This window comes from Capsella rubella, unplaced genomic scaffold, assembly GCF_000375325.1.
Source record: "Capsella rubella cultivar Monte Gargano unplaced genomic scaffold, Caprub1_0 scaffold_1, whole genome shotgun sequence".
Lineage (NCBI taxonomy): Eukaryota > Viridiplantae > Streptophyta > Magnoliopsida > Brassicales > Brassicaceae > Capsella > Capsella rubella.
In genome coordinates, this window is record NW_006238923.1 from 6,132,575 (window position 1) to 6,152,171 (window position 19,597).

At 38.0% G+C, this 19,597-nt stretch overlaps 4 protein-coding genes across 5 annotated transcripts; 3 read left to right on the top strand and 1 right to left on the bottom strand.

Annotated features, from left to right (window-relative positions):
- The first annotated feature begins 103 nt into the window (after positions 1-103).
- On the top strand, positions 104-1,441 carry LOC17896805 (ESCRT-related protein CHMP1B). The gene is made up of 2 exons (XM_006305567.2): positions 104-569; positions 990-1,441. Exons 1-2 carry the CDS (start codon positions 245-247, stop codon positions 1,274-1,276), a joined length of 612 nt encoding a protein of 203 aa, XP_006305629.1. The 5' UTR covers positions 104-244; the 3' UTR covers positions 1,277-1,441.
- Positions 1,442-2,481: 1,040 nt separating this feature from the next.
- LOC17897467 (D-3-phosphoglycerate dehydrogenase 2, chloroplastic) lies at positions 2,482-6,338 on the top strand. Its single transcript, XM_006306945.2, has 3 exons — positions 2,482-3,323; positions 4,849-5,336; positions 5,420-6,338. The coding sequence occupies exons 1-3, from the start codon at positions 2,702-2,704 to the stop codon at positions 6,185-6,187; spliced, it is 1,878 nt and encodes a 625-aa protein (XP_006307007.1). The 5' UTR covers positions 2,482-2,701; the 3' UTR covers positions 6,188-6,338.
- A 1,005-nt stretch (positions 6,339-7,343) lies between these two features.
- LOC17900899 (leucine-rich repeat receptor-like protein kinase PEPR2) lies at positions 7,344-11,124 on the top strand. Its single transcript, XM_023789003.1, has 2 exons — positions 7,344-10,554; positions 10,635-11,124. Exons 1-2 carry the CDS (start codon positions 7,668-7,670, stop codon positions 11,003-11,005), a joined length of 3,258 nt encoding a protein of 1,085 aa, XP_023644771.1. The 5' UTR covers positions 7,344-7,667; the 3' UTR covers positions 11,006-11,124.
- On the bottom strand, positions 11,065-18,174 carry LOC17900002 (cleavage stimulation factor subunit 77). Of its 2 annotated transcripts, none has more exons than XM_023789004.1 (23): positions 18,110-18,174; positions 17,801-18,040; positions 17,626-17,688; positions 17,412-17,521; positions 17,171-17,271; positions 16,301-16,362; positions 16,092-16,223; positions 15,833-15,961; positions 15,560-15,606; positions 15,138-15,201; positions 14,916-15,036; positions 14,648-14,706; positions 14,500-14,562; positions 14,149-14,289; positions 13,664-13,728; positions 13,400-13,496; positions 12,966-13,025; positions 12,452-12,604; positions 12,285-12,351; positions 12,121-12,198; positions 11,861-12,025; positions 11,571-11,762; positions 11,065-11,368 (listed from the first exon to the last, which is right to left on the bottom strand). In XM_023789004.1, exons 2-23 carry the CDS (start codon positions 17,852-17,854, stop codon positions 11,196-11,198), a joined length of 2,196 nt encoding a protein of 731 aa, XP_023644772.1. In that variant the 5' UTR covers positions 17,855-18,040; positions 18,110-18,174; the 3' UTR covers positions 11,065-11,195. The 2 variants fall into 2 exon arrangements, with proteins under 2 accessions (XP_023644772.1, XP_006303637.1); XM_006303575.2 differs by having other exon boundaries at positions 17,801-17,886; positions 18,026-18,168.
- Positions 18,175-19,597: the final 1,423 nt, after the last annotated feature.

The window sequence follows — 19,597 nt, forward strand, 5'->3', positions numbered from 1 at the left end:
TGTAATTTGAAACCTAAACCGGATATAACCGAATAATTGAACCGGTATGTCCAATTAAACAATCATCCTCGTTTGAAAAGTTAGTAACATTCCTAATTTCTTCTTCTTCTTCTATCTATCTGCGGAAGAAACACGCTTGAGAGAGAGAGAGATCTTTTCCCAAATCCGAAGAACCCTAAAAATTTCCGATCTGGTAATTTCTGCCGATTGAATCAAGAAGCGGTTTCTAGGTAACTGATCGATAATGGGTAATACCGACAAGCTGATGAACCAAATCTTTGATTTGAAATTTACGTCCAAGTCTCTGCAGAGGCAAGCGAGGAAGTGTGAGAAAGAGGAGAAGTCGGAGAAGCTCAAGGTGAAGAAAGCCATTGAGAAAGGTAACATGGATGGTGCTCGGATCTATGCTGAGAACGCTATACGCAAGCGCAGCGAGCAGATGAACTACCTTCGTCTCTCCTCTCGCTTGGACGCTGTTGTAGCTCGCCTTGATACACAGGCCAAGATGGCCACCATCACCAAATCGATGACTAACATCGTCAAATCCCTTGAATCTTCGCTTGCCACCGGTATTTCACATTCACACTATCCATTCAAATTCTTCTCCTTCGATCCAATTAACTCACATTTTTTGTTTTCCCATCTGTTTGGCTTTGTGGTGCTCGTAGCATCATACTGTATAGATGCAGGGAAAAATTCTATGATTTGTTGTTGTTTTTGCTTATTGAAGGATTTGTTTTAATGAATGTTAGAATGGCTTGTGTTGAAGTAGCAAACACCATGGTTCAGAGCTTATTTGTTAAGTGTTAGGTTATGTCAAGGTGGTTTAGATTTGGAAAGGTTGTTTAGGTTATGTCAAGGAAGAGATTGCTCTGTATTAGTATAGAGGGAGAAGAAAATAGGCTTAGTTACATATTTTAGACTTGAGTGATGATTCATTTTACTGCGGCAACTCATGTTCTCATCTTCGGATACGTTCTTTGCAACAGGCAACTTACAGAAGATGTCAGAGACCATGGACTCGTTTGAGAAACAGTTTGTGAACATGGAAGTCCAAGCTGAGTTCATGGAGAACGCAATGGCTGGCTCTACTTCATTGTCGACTCCAGAAGGAGAAGTTAACAGCTTGATGCAGCAAGTAGCAGATGATTACGGTCTTGAAGTTTCTGTTGGACTGCCTCAGCCTGCTGGTCATGCCATTCCTACCAAGACTGAAGAGAAAGTTGAGGAGGATGATTTATCCAGGAGACTCGCTGAGCTTAAAGCCAGAGGATGATCAACGAACCTAACCAAAAAAAAATGTGTTCGGAAACTACTTTTATCGAGATGCTGATACTATTAATCCTATGAACAATGTTTGTGTAAATCGCTCACTTTTGTTTATATAAAACCTTCTGTGCTTTTACAATGATATTAGAGCATAGCATGTTTTGCTTCTACACTACTCTACTACTTCGCACTTCAGGTTTTTCCAGCATTTTTGCTTTTGTTGCAAGAGCAGGAGTTAACTTCCGTAGATATTGAACACTTCATGGTTTAGCAAAAGGACTTTCCATTAACCAATTGATATTTTCGTGTGTTGATTACCCTTGATGATCTCTCTGGTAGTGCCGTCACCAATAATTCCAGGTCCATAAGGATTATGATTGTTAAATAAAGGATGGAAGAGCCTGTGAGGGTGTTGGGGAGGCAACAAGTGAAAAGAAGCTCTCGAGTTTCCGCAATAATGCTAGAAGGAAGGTCCTTGAGGCAGAGTTTTATGCTGGTTCTTGAATGTTATGGAGTTTGCGTTTGGATTTACAAATGGTGTTTAGGGTATGCTGTGGGTTTGTGTTTGAACGGATGATGTTGCAGACAGCAGCTTGGTGGGAAAAGGATTTGGAAGTTGAGGTGAGGTATCATCTGAAGTGATTGGCTTAGTCGAATCATTCAAAGTTCTGATAATTAGTCTCTCATAGTCTCATGTCATGTTTTCTTTATTGCAAGGTGCAAGGTCTTGTATAAACTAATTTTGGTGTATTAATACATGGAAAAAAAAAAATAGAAAAGCTCGAATCTATTTGTTCTGCAAAAAAAAACATAAAGTTTTATGGCTAAAGAAGCTTTTGGAAACTCCATCATTTTAGTGGGAGAATCACAGAAAAGATTGGTCGTCAATTATTTCTTTTATTAATCAGGCAGGATGCACATGATGATTGATTATTAACCATAATATAATAATAATGTAGACGAAGACGACAATGTAATTTAGTGTTAAAATTTATATTAACTGTTATATTTTTCACGTGCTAAAACTATTTGATTGCAACACATACCATTAAAAAAATTGCGTCACCCTAATTTCAACGTAACATTTTTGCATTGCTATATAAGTATTTAAATGAATGTTTAATTTAAATATATGATATAGTTATTAAATAGACCATGATGCACCTAGACAAAATCGCCATACTCTGGGTGCATGTGCTTCTCTCATTTTATACACTTTTTTTTAACCAATCAAACAATTTAATGTAATTTTTGGTAGCCTACTAAATTAATGTGACTGCAATGTAAAAAGATTAAACTAAAACTTATCCATTACCCCTTGGAAGCTCTCTCTCTATCTATAACCACTTTATAGCCCTTCCTTCTTCACACACTCAGTCACATACTCACCAAACAGAGTAAAAAGCCACACATAAAAAAAGAAGAAGCAATCATGGCAATTTCATCTTCGTGTTCATCCACTAAAGCCGTCGTCAACTCACGGTGGACATCTCCGACACCGCAGCCCTCTTTTAGATTGGCCATCCTCCCAACCTTCCTCCACCGCCGTTACTCGACTAACGTCAAGTTAACGGCCACAAGCGCCGCCTTAAAAACCGTCGAGCAAACGACGTTAACAGAGGACAGTAATTTTTCCACCGCCGGATCTGATTATGATCAAGAAAATTCAACGTTTCCAAAGCCGAGGATCCTCGTCGCGGAGAAACTCGGAGAAGCCGGCGTGAATCTTCTCCGGGAATTCGGAGAGGTTGACTGCTCCTACGAGCTCTCACCGGAGGATCTGAAGAAGAAGGTGGCGGAGAGTGACGCTCTGATCGTGAGAAGCGGAACAAAAGTGACGAGGGAAGTGTTTGAGGCGGCGAAGGGGAAGTTGAAAGTGGTCGGAAGAGCCGGAGTCGGGATTGACAATGTTGATCTTCAAGCTGCAACGGAGCACGGATGCTTGGTGGTTAATGCTCCCACAGCTAATACAGTGGCTGCTGCCGAACATGGAATAGCTTTGCTTGCTTCTATGGCACGTAACGTCGCTCAGGCCGACGCTTCTATTAAAGCCGGTATGTTCCAAACTAAATCTCCATCGACTTGGCCATTCTTTAACGTTTTTACATATATAAAGAAGTTGATCATATGGACACTTTCTACACTAGATTCCTTATTTCTTTGATTGCCACGGAAAAAAAATATCTAACATGTTTTAGCGGCGAAAAGTTTTAGGAGATCTAGAGTCCAAAAAAATACTAAAACATAGTAGGAATTAATTGGTTTTGGTTAGGTGGTTTGATGATAATGAATACTAGTATTATGAAAGAATATTCTACTTCGTTTTGGTCATCTTGGTCCACTTGATGATCAGATTAGTGGGCGTTGGTCTAGTTTTGTAAATAGAAATTGAAGTTATGCAATAATATAATTGTAGCACGTAAGTAGCAATTTGTCGTCACTGTATAAATGAAAAGTCACATATGCATATTAATTAGTAGTAGAAATAAAAATTGTTTACGTAACTGTAGGCAAAATATCAAACTAAGACTATTCTCTTCTCATGATCGTATGTGTTTCTATAATATCTGGTTGAGAAATGGTTCATCCAAGCTAAGTAAGATGGAAATAAAACAAACGCCAAAATAAAAGAAGTGTCAAAGTAAAATTATGGTCCCCATGCACTGCAAGAAAATGAAGTTTTTGGGGCCATTTATTAGTAGTAATCACTAATCAAGATCTCTCTCTCTCACACACATTCATTTTACTTTCCTTCTCCAAGCCATTCATCATTCACCAACCACAGTACAGTACACACGTATTAATTATTGGACTTTCCTTTGTCGTTTAAGCATCACAAACATTTTGTTTTACAAGTATTTTCTCACAAAATCACGAATTCATGCTAACTTTTATCTCAAATTTTATATCTAATTGACCCATGCATCATGAATCACGAGTTCCACCCATTTTGGAATATGGAACATCATGGGGTCATGGCAACTAAAACTTTTGATACTCTCGTTATTATTTTATTACAGCTCTTTTCAAGTCACCTTCCTAAATTGATTCGGCGTCTAGTGCGTAGGGACATAATAAGAACTACAATAATACAGAGTTTAAAGGATACCTGAATACACAATATTCAAGTGGGTCATTTAAAAATAATCATATGAATTATTATTGATCATAACACTCAATTATTTGATTCTTGGTACTGTGCTAAGGTGGAATAGTCAGTCAAAGCATCAAGACATACACGATCGAGACATAAAGTGTATACATGAAAAATATGTCTATTTCATTCCGATGATCATCTTTATTAATGAGTACAAAGGAGGATCGAAGTCATATACGTACACATACAGATATTGCTAGGTTACTCTAGAGAGATTAATTACATAATCTAGTTTAAATAAATATAAGATAGTAACTTGATTCTCATAATTAGCCTCTTGTTGATGAAATCATATGTTGTGATATATCCTTAAAATTTTGATTTCCATAATAAAGTATTATTTTGAGTTGACTCCTCACCTCCGTCGAATTATATACCATAGTCGTTTTCTGAACGTTTAGAAACAATTTGAAAATATGCAGGAAAATGGGAGAGGAGCAAGTACGTGGGCGTATCACTCGTCGGAAAAACCTTGGCCGTGATGGGTTTCGGCAAAGTCGGGACGGAGGTGGCGAGACGAGCCAAAGGTTTAGGCATGAACGTTATCTCTCACGACCCTTACGCGCCAGCTGACAGAGCCAGAGCTCTCGGTGTCGATCTTGTCTCCTTCGATCAAGCTATTTCCACCGCCGATTTCGTCTCCTTACACATGCCTCTAACTCCCGCCACGAAGAAGGTCTTCAACGACGAAACCTTCTCTAAGATGAAGAAAGGTGTTCGTCTCATTAACGTCGCCAGAGGCGGTGTTATCGACGAGGACGCGCTCGTTAGAGCTCTCGATGCTGGGATCGTTGCTCAGGCAGCATTAGATGTGTTCTGTGAGGAACCACCGTCCAAAGACAGTAAACTTATTCAACATGAAAATGTTACTGTCACACCTCATCTCGGAGCTAGCACAAAAGAAGCTCAGGTTTAACTTCTTGATTTTTTTACTTGAGTTTCATCTCTCTACACCATCTCTTTTCGATTTCAAATGGTTCTTAATATTTATAGGAAGGTGTAGCCATTGAGATAGCAGAGGCGGTTGCAGGGGCACTGAAAGGAGAGCTTTCAGCTACTGCAGTCAATGCTCCAATGGTTGCTCCTGAGGTCTTATCTGAGTTGACTCCTTATATTGTCTTAGCTGAGAAGATTGGGAGGTTAGCTGTGCAGTTAGCATCTGGGGGTAAAGGAGTACAGTCCATCAGGGTTGTGTATCGGTCAGCTCGTGACAGAGATGATTTGGACACTAGACTACTCCGTGCGATGATCACAAAGGGAATCATTGAACCGATCTCAGATTCATATGTCAACCTGGTGAATGCTGATTTCATAGCTAAGCAAAAGGGTCTTCGTATCAGCGAGGAACGAATGGTGGTTGAGTCGTCACCAGAGTACCCTGTTGATTCTATCCAAGTTCAGATTCTGAATGTGGAATCGAATTTTGCTGGTGCTGTCTCTGATTCTGGAGATATAAGTATCGAAGGGAAGGTGAAGTACGGAGTACCGCATCTAACTTGCGTCGGATCATTTGCTGTGGATGTGAGCCTTGAAGGGAATCTGATACTATGCAGGCAAGTGGATCAACCAGGGATGATTGGACAGGTTGGTAACATACTTGGGGAGCAAAACGTGAATGTGAATTTCATGAGTGTTGGAAGAACAGTTGTGAGGAAACAAGCTATAATGGCAATAGGAGTTGATGAAGAACCAGACAACAAAACACTCGAGAGGATTGGAGGTGTCTCAGCGATTGAAGAGTTTGTGTTTCTGAAACTATAAAGTTTGATGTATGAGAATAAAACTATGACCCGGTTTAAGGTGTTTTATCCAGCTGTAGAGGCATTGTGAGTGAGCGTGAGTCTCTTGGTACCTTTTTATATTGTTCTTGATTTGCTTTCTAATGGTATGTCATGTTCGTTTTTGGGGCTAATGTCATGTTTCTCTTGTTTCTTGATGTCAAAGAAATGTGTGTGTTTAGGGTCTATAGATCATTTTATAGAATAAAACGTTGGATTTGAACATTTTGTTATCCGAGAATGGAAACTGAAATTGGATTGGCCTTTGGGCCTTTGGGAGTTTTAATCTTTAGGGTCTAGGTGGCCCTTGTATACATTTGACTAACAATGTGCAGTTTGCAAACCTCGTTGTAATCCAATGTGAAAAATCCATTGAAGTCATAATTTAATATTTTCAGCATTCTTTTGAAAAGAAAATAAAGAATTATACAAAAGAAATGAAACAAAACTAGAAAGTGATAGAAGACAGAACAAGGAAGGACCACTCTCTATGAATAAATGTAAACTCAAGTATAACCAACCATAGGGTTTGATCATGTATAGAAGTCCTTCTAATTGTTTAAGTTCGTTCATTTGGGACCTACGAAAGTGACGACCAACCAACTTTAAGAAATCGAAAATGGAGAGTTCAAAATGCAGCAACTTGTTAAAATGGACAAACGAATATCATTATTATAGAAACTTCTTGTAATATTCTTCGTTCGTTGGGACTTTTTGACTTCTTAATGCCATGTGCCCCGAATGGAATTAAAATAAAGGAATACCATAATAGTGTTAATTAATATGGCGCACATCGAATAATCGAGTGTTGTTGGTGGAATCAATTTAAAAAAAAAATTACAATAAAGACAAAATGATGAAATTTTATAATCATGAGAGAAACATAAAACTTTATATAAAAAAGAGAGGTAGATGATCTATAGACAATTACAAGTGGTTTTGAAGACTTTTAAATTCCGATGAGTGCTCCACTATCTTAAATTCTTAATACATAATCAACAGGATAAATCAACATTTTATCTTTAATATTATTAGTATTATTTTGACAACATTATTTGTCTGTGTTAATAAACTAGAAAATAGAAGCTAACAAAAAAACGTGGGAAATGGAGAAAAATAATTGAAAAAAATCGGAAAAGAAAGATGATGAGAGTCACCGAGTAAACACAAACACGAAACAACGTTGAAGTCGCTCGTTTGTACAGATAGGTTCACAATCTCTGACGAGTGAGCTAAAAAGTCGCCTTCTTTTTTGAGTGTTCTCCTTTTCAATCGTCTCCTAACTCTCATCCCTATCGTTTTTTTTTTAATAAATAATGCAATCGATTTCGGTAACCAAAGCCTTCAACAAATCAAGCTCTCTCCTTTTCTTTTCTTTCTTTTTTCCTCATTCTGGGTTCAGTGTTGAGTGTTGTTTCGAATTTGAGTTTCTAGGTACGTGTCTTTTCAGCTTTTAATTTCAGATGAGGAATCTCGGGTTAGTCGAAATTACTCTGCTTTGCTGTCTCTTTGTCTACTTCCGTGTAGATACTGTCTCTTGTTTAAACTCAGAGGGTTTGGCTTTACTCTCGCTTCTCGACCATTTTGATAAAGTCCCGCTTGAAGTTGCTTCGACGTGGAAGAACAACACCACTCCATGTGATAGCTGGTTTGGTGTCACTTGTGATCATTCTCGTAACGTCGAGACGCTAAATTTGTCTGGTTCTGGGGTTTCAGGCCAATTAGCTTCTGAAATCGGGGAGCTTAAGAGCTTGTTGATTCTGGATCTGAGTGATAACAGTTTCTCTGGTGTATTGCCTTCAAGTTTAGTAAACTGTACCTCACTTGAGTATTTGGATTTGTCTAGGAATGGGTTTTCCGGAGAAGTTCCAGATTTTTTTGGTAGCTTGAAGAATTTAAGGTTTCTCTATCTTGATCGTAATAATCTTCGTGGTCTGATTCCTGCAAGTGTTGGTGAATTGGAAGAGCTCGAAGAACTCGGGCTGTCTCATAATGAGTTGTCTGGTACCATTCCCGAGTCGATTGGGTACAAGTGCCGTAAGCTGAAATATCTGGCTTTGAACAAGAACAAGTTAAATGGTGTTTTACCCGAAAGTCTCAATCTACTTGAGAATCTTGGCGAATTATTTGTCAGTAACAACAGCCTTGGAGGGAGGATTCATTTCGGTTCTAGCAATTGCAAGAAGTTGGTGACTTTGGATCTGTCTTACAACGATTTCCAAGGTGGTGTTCCACCTGAAATTGGCAACTGTAGCAGCCTTCACTCTTTAGCCATTATCAAATGCAACTTAACAGGTACAATCCCATCATCCTTGGGTATGTTGAAAAAGGCTTGGTATATTGACCTTTCCGAGAATCGTCTCTCTGGGATCATCCCTCAAGACCTGGGGAACTGCAGCAGCTTGGAAACCTTAAAGCTGAACGACAACCAGCTCCAAGGCGTGATACCTCCTGCATTGGGTAACCTAAAGAAGCTACAAAGTCTGGAGCTTTTTGTGAATAAGCTGTCCGGTGAGATTCCTATTGGCATATGGAAGATTCAGAGTCTGACAGACATGGTCGTTTATAACAACACTCTCACTGGGGAATTACCAGTTGAAGTAGCTCAGCTGAAGCACCTTAGGAATCTTACGCTGTTTAACAACAACTTTTATGGAGAGATACCAATGAGTTTAGGCATGAATCAAAGCTTAGAGGAGGTGGACCTTTTTGGTAACCGTTTTACAGGGGAGATACCACCCCATATCTGCCATGGACAGAAGTTGAGAATTTTCGTCTTGGGCTCTAATCAGCTTCATGGTACGATACCAGCGTCTATTCGTCAGTGTAAGACCCTCAAGAGAGTCAGACTTGAAGAAAATATGCTTTCAGGTCTTCTTCCGGAATTTCCTGAGAGTCATAATCTTTCTTATGTGAACCTCAAAAGCAACAACTTTGAAGGATCCATCCCGGGCAGCTTGGGAAGCTGTAAGAATCTCCTGACCATTGACCTCTCTCGAAACAAACTCACGGGTCTGATACCTCCAGAACTGGGAAATTTGCAAAGCCTCGGACGCTTGAATCTTTCATATAATCATCTGGAAGGTCCTCTGCCATCCCAGCTATCAGGTTGTGCGAGAATGCTGTATTTTGACGTAGGGTCCAACTCATTGAATGGTTCTCTGCCATCGAGCTTCAGAAGCTGGAAAAGCTTGTCCACTTTAGTTCTCAGCGATAATAAATTTTTGGGAGCCATGCCACCGTTCTTGGCTGAGCTTGATCGCCTCTCAGATCTGCGGATAGCTCGAAATGCTTTTGGAGGTGAGATTCCTTCATCAGTTGGCTTGTTAAAGAGTTTACGCTATGGCTTAGACCTCAGTGGCAACGGCTTTATGGGTGAGATTCCAACCGCATTGGGGAATCTTATCAACCTCGAACGGCTCAACATATCCAACAACAAGTTGACAGGGTCTTTATCTGTTCTTCAAAGTCTTAAGTTTTTGGGTCAGGTTGACGTCTCGTATAATCAGTTCACTGGTCCAATACCGGCAAATCTGATATCAAATTCTTCAATGTTCTCTGGAAATCCAGACCTCTGCATTCAACCTCCTTACTCAGCAAGTGCCATTACCCGCGACAAGTTTAAATCTTGCAAAGGTCAAGCCAAACTTAGCACCTGGAAGATTGCCCTTATAGCAGCTGGGTCCTTTCTAGCCGTATTGGCTTTGCTTTTTGCTCTGGTTTTGGTTTTCCTCAGGTGCAAAAGAGGAGCCAAGACAGAAGATGCTAATGTACTCGCGGAGGAAGAAGGTCTGTCCTTGTTGCTGAACAAAGTTCTTGCAGCCACTGACAATCTAGATGATAAGTACATCATCGGAAGAGGAGCTCATGGAGTTGTTTACAGAGCCTCGTTAGGGTCAGGCGAAGAATACGCCGTGAAGAAACTCATCTTTGCGGAACACATACGCGCAAACCAAAATATGAAGAGGGAGATCGAAACAATCGGGCTAGTCAGACACAGAAATCTCATTCGGTTAGAAAGATTTTGGATGAGGAGAGAAGATGGCTTAATGCTGTATCAGTATATGCCCAATGGAAGCCTGCATGACGTTTTGCACAGAGGTAATCAAGGAGAAGCCATTCTTGACTGGTCTGCACGGTTTAACATATCCCTTGGGATTGCGCACGGACTGGCATATCTACACCATGATTGTTATCCACCAATCATTCACCGCGACATCAAACCAGAGAACATACTAATGGACTCGGATATGGAGCCTCACATTGGAGATTTCGGATTGGCTCGGATTTTAGATGACTCAACAGTTTCAACAGCCACCGTTACAGGCACAACTGGCTACATCGCACCAGGTACACTTCTCAGCATAACACTTTTGCAATTTGTTCACTGTTAGGTTATACATGCTCTGAACCTTTTTTCTATCAAGCAGAAAATGCTTACAAGACAGTGAGGAGCAAGGAATCAGATGTTTACAGTTATGGAGTTGTTTTGCTCGAGCTGGTTACAGGAAAGAGAGCACTAGACAGATCTTTCCCAGAGGATACCAATATCGTGAGCTGGGTCAGATCTATATTAAGCCGCTATGAAGATGACGATGATACTGCTGGTCCAATCGTTGATCCAACACTTGTAGATGAGCTTCTTGATACGAAGCTTAGGGAACAAGCAATACAAGTTACAGACATGGCTCTAAGGTGTACAGACAAGAGGCCGGAGAACAGACCATCCATGAGAGATGTGGTGAAAATTTTGACTGATTTGAAAGATTTTGTAAGAAGCACTTCAGGTTCAGATCAGTAGTAATACTAGTTTCGGATTTTGCATGTTCATAGTTGACTGTCCTTTGAGAACCACTAATATAAATGTAACCACCTTTGAGAAGATTTTATTAACATATATATAGAAAGAGGCTTGTTTTATTGCTTTAAGTTGGGAGAAATGAATTACAGGAACAAGTGAAGCATCATGAATTTGCCCATCTCAGTGAATTTTAACCAGTGCTACCAGAAAGCTCCCCGGAGAAGGCACTACCATACGATGTGGAACCGGTTGGTGTCTGTGATGATGTTGAGATCCCTCGAGCTTTACGCATCTGCCTTAGTCTGAAAACATCTGTGGGTAGAGGCTGGCTTTGTACAGTTGCTGTATCATCTTCTTCTTGCCCTGTTAACAGAGACATATAGATAGAGTAAGATAAGTAACAATCATTTACAATGGTCGTTCTACGGGATGGTAGAAATTCTGTTCATCTAGACATCTACACCTACTAAGTGCCAAACATTCGAGTGATGGCATAGATGGTTCACTTCCATGAGCCATAAACTATATATACACTTGAACACAAACATAAGCAAAGAGAACTAACTGTCTGAATCTTTTCTCTTTGTAGCTCTTCTGTCTCTTGACAATCTTTGAGACCCACCACGGTTTGGACCCGAGGACTCGTTTTGACTTGGAGCATTGCCTTTGGCAACCAAATTCTGCTTTACATTTTGACTTGTTGGTAACTCACTCTGCAAACATATTGACAGAACAACATCCACATTGGGTGTTGGACCTGAGATTTGAGAGGATAGTGACAAACTAATTGGTTAGTGGAAACATAATCAGGTGCTCAGTTCGAATACAACTTCGAGTTGGTTAAAAGAGACTTACCATCAACAACAGGCAAGTTAGCTAAAAACGCTAACAATGCAGGTGGGGTAGTTTTTGGTATTTCGTCATATGTGCTGGCTGATCCATGAGTTGTAGTTGCAGTCACAATACTTGGGAAGGTGTTCGAAGCAGAAACTGCCACTGGGTTTGTAGAACTAGCAAACTCTACAGTTAAAACATGAATGATTCAAATATAACTCACAATTCAGTGCATCATACAGCCAAATGATTCTGCAAACTGCAAAGTGCAAATCCGATACCTGATTTCTTTGTCGGGTCATAAACAACCATCTGAGATGTATCTGGATAAACAACTTTCGACGAAGAAGCTACACTACCTGCAGCCCACAAGGCGGTTTATTTACTTCAGTCATCACCAAAGTTTAACATAATCGATCACACAGAAAACGAAAAAATTACAGACCTATAGCTGCAGGACCATGAGGTAGATTTGTCTTCCCTACTTTCTTATTCAGATTCTTCACAAGCAACTATAGCGAATACAATGATCGGTTAGAATTAGTACATACTAGCTACATCATCAGTAACCATTCGGGCTAATTGTAATTGCAATCATTGCATGGGATATACCTCTTGTCTGGATAAATGATCAAGCTCCTTAAAACTGCATGGCCAAAGATCCATGTAACTGTACCGAGAAACAACGTCTTGAAGTGAACTCTCTAGAGGAGAAGATCCCTCTTCCCCTTTTCCAGAAAGTGCTTCTTTCCTTCTCTGCTCAACCTACAACACGGTTGTCATAGTAAAGAATATTTCAGAGAAAAAGATAGGTATGTAAGCAGAATTTTCCATCAAACAGCCACACTTTGATACTGGGCCTATTGTGGATCTGATTTCAGTAAATTTTCATAGTTGATCAAATTTCTCTTTTGTGAGGTGCCACTCTAACCTAGTCTATTCTAGCAATAATTTGAAAGTGTCAGCATTTTAAAGGATCTTCCATGCAATCAAAGGCCAGTGAATAGACATAAATACTGGGACTCTTCAACAAACTTGTCATCGTAACGGAGTCAACCAAAACAAAACACAGGACGCTAACTACATGTTCTTTCCTACTAAGCTCCCAACATTCTGAGTTGACTACCTTTAAAATACTAGCAAGATCTCCATATGTTTGCTCGAACTGTATGAATCTTTTCCAGACCTGCAAAACATACGGCAGTAAAAATGTTAATCCTAGAAAGCAATTAGCACTAGGGTGTAACCTACTTACTGCCACCAATTGGCTTCTTTATTATATAAGCATTTGAAACAGTATTACATGAGAACTGTTATCGTTTAATTTTAAATGCCTGTCATCCCCAGCATTGTTCATAAGGCTCAGATGTGCATCAAGTTACACCTCCAATTGCTAAACCATTATCATATTTAAGCATTCAGAAATGCTAGAATCAAATGAGTTGCTCGGGTATTTGATTAGCAGGTTGGTTAACTTCCTTGTGTCTCTTTTCATGCTTAAGAAAAAAAAACTGGTGTTCTTAAATGGCTTTGAGGAACAAAACATCCCTATCAGCGTACCTCAGCAGATTCTTCAGCTGGTAAAGTGCTTAATGCTCGTTCAAATAGAGCTCTGATATTTCTATCATCATTCAATCTAGTCAAGAAATCTGCATACCTATAATGCAAAGCAAAACCATCAGGGTTAAATTCTGTTTTAGGAAAGTTAGGGAGAGAAAAACAAGTTTATTTTACTTGAGTAGGCCCTAAAGTCTCATTACATAGAAGAGATTCAAGTATATCTTTAAAAAATGAAACTCTTAGTAAGGCTGCAGTGACCCTCACTCAAGGATGTAAACAGGTTCATTCATATAGAGTTTCAATCCCTCCTCAAAGATTTTATGAGCAACCTGCATACGTATTCAAACATAAGTACTTTTATTGTGAAACTGAATAGATATTGATATCAGAATGCTACATTTATGTATTTGTCTTGCAAGAATGACGTTTTAATTTTCTTTTTTTCTGTTAAAGAAATGAACAAATGATGACAAAGAGGAATGTACGAGAAATAAAAGTAAGGTACATGTACTTTACAACGAAAGGAAGAGATTTAGTGCATCAATAACCAAAACACCACAATAACTTCATTATCACAAAAGCCTCCTAGCCTACTTAACAAACTAAGAGGAAAATAAGACGAGTGGGTTCTGAACTTGACTGAGCGACCACTACTTCCTTCATAATCAATTTATTTATATACCAACAAGACCAAAGAAAAATGCAGTTCCAAATAATCCATAAACCACATAGTAGGTAAGAAAAGCCACCTTTGGATCCTTGTCAAGACAAAAGACCATCGTAGCAAAAGCAATATACACATGATATGTGCAGCTAGGAGATTTTCTAGCATCTAAAAAGTACTTGCGAGCAGCTTCAACACCCTCGGCCCTTCGGAGAAAACGAAGGAACTGCGTAAGAATATACAAGTATATCATATGAGAATGTTCCGAGAGAAAATAAACAATCTAAAAGTGAAAATAATTATACGTGAGAAATAGATGGAGATGAGCAACCCCATGAATATGGTGAAAAAATACAATGGTCCGCATGTAACTATGAAAAGCGTAGATATGCTTTTTATGCCAATCTTAGCAGTCCTAAATTCAGTGTACACGTACTTGTATATGTGCCAAAGAGTTTGTGCTAACTCCCAAAATGCTTTCATATAATTTCTTTGCTGACTGCAAAATCATACAACTATGAGCAAAGGGCATGAAAACAACTAATATATATAGATAATGAGAAGCATGCAGCAAGAACAAGAACCTGAATTGCTCCACGAGATTCCTCCATCTCAGCATAAGCATATTTCAACATTTCTGAATCTGACATAAGAGAGTGGGCAATGTAGACACTTAAAGATATGTAAAAGACCACAGAATGAAGACAACAGAGAAAATAAACTTCTTAAGAGTAAATAGAAGATAAGACTAAAACTGTAAGCCAGCGGGTTAGCAAAGAGTAATAGTCAGACCTTCATAAAGCAACTAATAGTTCATAGACATAAAGAAACAAAGGATAAAATTAGATTTACCAGGAATAGCTTTAAGAGCTCGCTGAAATACTTTGATTGCAGCATCTGAGGAACCAGATTTTACGTGCCACTCAGCATAGTCATGCCATACATCGGGAAAGTGATATAAACACATCAGACACTGAAAAACCAGAGTAATAATCAGCCAATTAAGAAAAAACACATTTCGGAGATTAGTCCTCCTAAATTTCAGGAAAGGCATCTCACTGACTCTTTGTATACCTGTTCATAGGCATATATAATCCGCTTAGTTGACGAGGCCGTGTCAATCCTTTGAGGGTTTCCTCTGAAAGTATTAGAAGTAGAAGTTAGTTATAATTTAGAAGGACTCGTTAAAGAATGATATGCATAGACCTAATAATCACTTGTTGGATGCAATTTGATAGATTTCATTCCAAATTTCTAATTTAGATCATCACTAAATTTATCAGCAAATAAGAGATAGAACAAGATAAAATAAACATCTCAATATTAGTCGTAAAGCAAACACAACCAAAATTCTACTGAGAGACCAACTAATTATTTTATATATTAATATCTAGCTTTGTAAAGAAAAATGGCTAAGCAGCTACGTAAAAACGTATGTTATCACTGAATGAAAAGTAAATTAAAGTAAAAAGTAAGATCATATTTTGGGGGTTTACTTTTCAAAGGATAAAAACTTTTTCCAGGCCACCCACTGAGTTTCTTCCTGCATAAACGATAAGACGGTGCAGAGTACCACAGTGAGCAAATGATACTAATCGAGAAACTGAAAGAATTATTAGCTCAATATGTATTTCCTATCTTAATAACCTGATCTCATGACATGAATTTATGCTAATAATGTCTTTTCAGCCAATTTCAGATTCAATACACCCAATATTGCCAAATTAAAAAAAAATAAAGAAAGAAGCAATGTATGAGAAATTGTTAACCTTGGAAGATCCTGTTGGTGGGACAGCAAGCATGTTCCAATCAATTTCTTCAATGTACTTCTTGCGCTCCCTATATACAGCTCTGGCGCTGTTAAATTTTGGTTGATACTCATTTACAAGTCCTTTTGCCTGCTCACAGGAATAGGTTAGATCATCATCCATCAACCAAACAAAGAAAAACAATTATGTACCTGCTTCTATTACACTACAACTTCATCTAAAAAGAAACCACACAGTTTTAAATTTCTTAGCAGTTTACCAATTGACGGTTAACAGAATTTTCAAAGTTCTCATAATCCTTCCAAAGTTGTTCAACATGATGGGTCGGAGTTAATATAGCTCTCTGATACACTTTTCGGAGTCGTTGCGAATCTTCGTAGGCGTTAAGAGCCTGCACCAGAATCTATTAGTTTCTCTGCTATAACAAATTATTAGTATCAAGGACAAAGTAAGAATGATATAACGAACCGGAAGAGATTTTAGAAAGGTAATGTACTCAGTCCATATAGGCCCTGATGCTATGTCTGTCCCTGGAGATCATACATCAAAAGAAACCACCATTAGTAGTGCTCAAGTTATCTTATGTGTTGGCATGTTAAAGAGAAACTAGAGCTCTAAATGGATGCAAAGCTTAAGTATGTGTTTGCTATTGCTGATGGATATCAATAATCCGTGATACAATACTATTTCTCCAAGGACTGACACACTACCAGTCAGAGAACCTTATCATGGATTTTCACTGTAGTAAATATATATGATAATTCATAGAAGATGAATCAAAAAAACCATTTCTTATGTCACACTGAAGTGTCATGAAATGTGATAAAGAACAAGGGGTTCAACAGAATATGATGATTGTCTGATTCAACAATGTTTCAACAACAGAAAATGTACACACACCACATTTTATAAGAACATACAAGAAGTTTAAATAGAGCTAGACGACTGGACAGAGATATTCAGGATTTAAAGTAGTATGAACATCAGAATTTGAGACACAACGTGCTTCTATTTACTTGATCCAAGTAATACGCATATCCTTTTTACAGTAGTCATTTATCCCAAACTATTATTTCCATGCCTCTTAACCAAACCAGCATTATCTAATGTAAGCCAACTTACAACAGTATAACATACACAATCATGTCAAGACAAAGAAATACAAGAGTTAACAACTCTATTAAGCATGAATTTGATCAAAATCATATCTTTTACTACACATAACTGTTACCATTACTCACAGGCGAAATTTCCCCCTTTATTTATCAGATATGTACACAAGATTGAAATGAGGAAAAAAAAACAAAATAGAGCCAAACTCCTGAAGAGAAGTGATACCAATATAGTTAAGCATAAACTCGAAAGCCTTTGTGGTCTCCTCTTGACCCTCTGCTCCTTTCTTGTCGTAGACCTTTCTGATGAACCGAATGTAACATTGCCTAAGAGAATAAGAAGTTTGAATTACATTCAAGGAGATAGCTAAGCAAGAGGCTCGACATAAGAAACAATGAGACAGAAAGATGTTAAATTGACTCTTTCTTATCAACGAGTAAAAAAAGAAAAGAAAAGCATCTCATACCAAAGAGGAACTTGAAGGCAGGTCAACAGACAACGACTAAATATCTGTTTCGTAGCATCATCATTGTTTACAGCCATCTGTGCCTCCACATATTGCTTCCAATATCTCGCCTACAAAGGGGCTCACACAATTTTAAGCAAATACAAATAAATCAGGAAAGTTTCCAGCAAAAATAGCCCCCAAAACCCGGGGAAGCGAAGTCATGGGAACTTACAGAAGTGGGATAAAGAGACAAAAGCTGCTCATAGATCGGCGTCGCCTGTGCAATTGGTAGATGCTGAAGAAAGCAAACAATTTTACGAAACCCAGCTATTAAAAATCTGATTTTTATTGTTTTTTTTCAAACGAGAAAGCAGACAAGTATTATTAAAACTGGGAAAGAGTTGTACCAAGGCTCGCTTGGCCAAAGCCTCTGCTTCCTCAACGTTGTACTTATCAGCCATAAATTTCACCTCCTGATTCCCGGAGAAAAGACCTTCAACAGGTAAATCCTAATCTGAGATTCAATCAGTGTAACAATCCTCCAACAAGTCTAGCTAAAGCTTATGCTGCCTCAACGCCATCAAATTTTGCCTCCAAGAGGACTCGTTGTACCTCAGATCAGGAAAACATACCTTCTGAGGTTTACCCTACAAGCAAAACCCTAAACTGAGATTCTCCTCCGACGGGTCTTGCCGAAACACAGTGGTCGGTGATACCTTATTGTCCAGCGGAGAAACTCAAAGCTATCGTCCGTCTTTAGGAAACCAAAAAAAATCCGCGGTTCTCCCGAGCACGAGGATTCGACTAACTATATACTTAAAAACAAGGGGAAATTTTGGACCTGGGTTTGAGGCCCATTTTATGAAATCTGGGCCTATTATGCCTATCAAAAAGCCATTGATCACGTTACTAGGGAAGAATGAATCAAGCAAGTGTTGTTGTCTAATTTTCTACAGGAAGCTAGAATCCTAAGTTCAATCATTTGTTGTTCCAAAACATTCCTTTTCTTTAGTTTTTTTTTTTTTTTTTTTTTTTTTTTTTTTTACCTATACAGTTTGGATCTTGTCGGACTTCTAAATAAAATAGCAAATATAACACGAAATTTTTTGTGTGTGTTTCGAGGTTATTTTATGTGGTTGGCTATGGTGACTCAGGCGGTTGCTGAGGATATAAGTTTGCCATCAGACTCCTTCCACTGGTTAAAGGATTAACGTAATTGAACATAATATTATAGATTTATAGCATTTCTTAAGGAGTTAATTAGTAAATTATGTTGGATGTCTATGAAGCAAGGTCCAACATGTGATTGGTGAAAATTTTACCAAAAGAAAAAAAAAACATAATTGGTGACATTGGTTGGATCATAATCTAGCTTCGTAAACCCAGATGTATATATCTCTAGACTCTAGTTTGTTTACTTTACTTCGTCGACTTCACAAATCAAATCAATTTAAGTCTTCAGCTCACATGTTAGATATTTATAATACCATGATAATGTTAAAGATATGATCAGTGTAATATGATTTACGGTATATCTGTGTTAAAATACAGTTATGAAAATGAGCATTATAGTACATATGTATCCTGCAATATACATATCTATAATTAGCTTAAATCGGCAGAGGTGATGAAATTTTTTCATGTTATAATATATATTTATATATATATATATATAAATATCATTTCCAATCCTAAACACAAAGCGTGCATGAGTTTCTTTTAATGTTGTAACACATGTTTTTCTATAAGTGTGCATGACTATTTTGTAGCGCACGTGTTTGCTTTTGTATATTTCGATAAAATTATAAAAATTGTTTCATTATAAGTGATGTTTAAGGTTTTGACACACTAAATAATAAAACATATAACTTACCTATTTTCCATAAAAACATCATTAACTATTATGAATTCAATCAATAAGAAATTATAATGTAAAATATAATTGGTCAAAAAAAATTAAATGTATTAAATTTTTGCATAAGAAATTGAAAACATCACTTATACTGAAACAAAAAAATTGGCTAAAACATCACTTATAACGAAGCAGAGGGAATATTAATTAGTGTCTTCTATCTTAATCTTTTTTCACACGTGTGCATGATCATTTTGGAGCGCACATGTTTCTTTTTGTGTTTTTTAAATTAATTTAAGAATTTCGTTCCTATTAATTAGTGTCGTTTATCGTATACTAATTGCACTTTTTA

Excerpts from the sequence above, each read along its gene's own strand:
- LOC17900899 (XM_023789003.1), top strand. The coding sequence starts at position 7,668 with ATGAGGAATCTCGGGTTAGTCGAAATTACTCTGCTTTGCTGTCTCTTT. Across the intron at positions 10,555-10,634 it reads AACTGGCTACATCGCACCAG|AAAATGCTTACAAGACAGTG; the intron begins GTACACTTCTCA and ends TCTATCAAGCAG.
- LOC17897467 (XM_006306945.2), top strand. The coding sequence starts at position 2,702 with ATGGCAATTTCATCTTCGTGTTCATCCACTAAAGCCGTCGTCAACTCA. Across the intron at positions 3,324-4,848 it reads CGACGCTTCTATTAAAGCCG|GAAAATGGGAGAGGAGCAAG; the intron begins GTATGTTCCAAA and ends GAAAATATGCAG. Across the intron at positions 5,337-5,419 it reads CTAGCACAAAAGAAGCTCAG|GAAGGTGTAGCCATTGAGAT; the intron begins GTTTAACTTCTT and ends TAATATTTATAG.
- LOC17900002 (XM_023789004.1), bottom strand. The coding sequence starts at position 17,854 with ATGGCTGATAAGTACAACGTTGAGGAAGCAGAGGCTTTGGCCAAGCGA. Across the intron at positions 16,224-16,300 it reads CCTTTCTAAAATCTCTTCCG|GCTCTTAACGCCTACGAAGA; the intron begins GTTCGTTATATC and ends ATTCTGGTGCAG. Across the intron at positions 13,026-13,399 it reads CAGCTGAAGAATCTGCTGAG|GTCTGGAAAAGATTCATACA; the intron begins GTACGCTGATAG and ends TATGTTTTGCAG.
- LOC17896805 (XM_006305567.2), top strand. The coding sequence starts at position 245 with ATGGGTAATACCGACAAGCTGATGAACCAAATCTTTGATTTGAAATTT. Across the intron at positions 570-989 it reads TGAATCTTCGCTTGCCACCG|GCAACTTACAGAAGATGTCA; the intron begins GTATTTCACATT and ends TCTTTGCAACAG.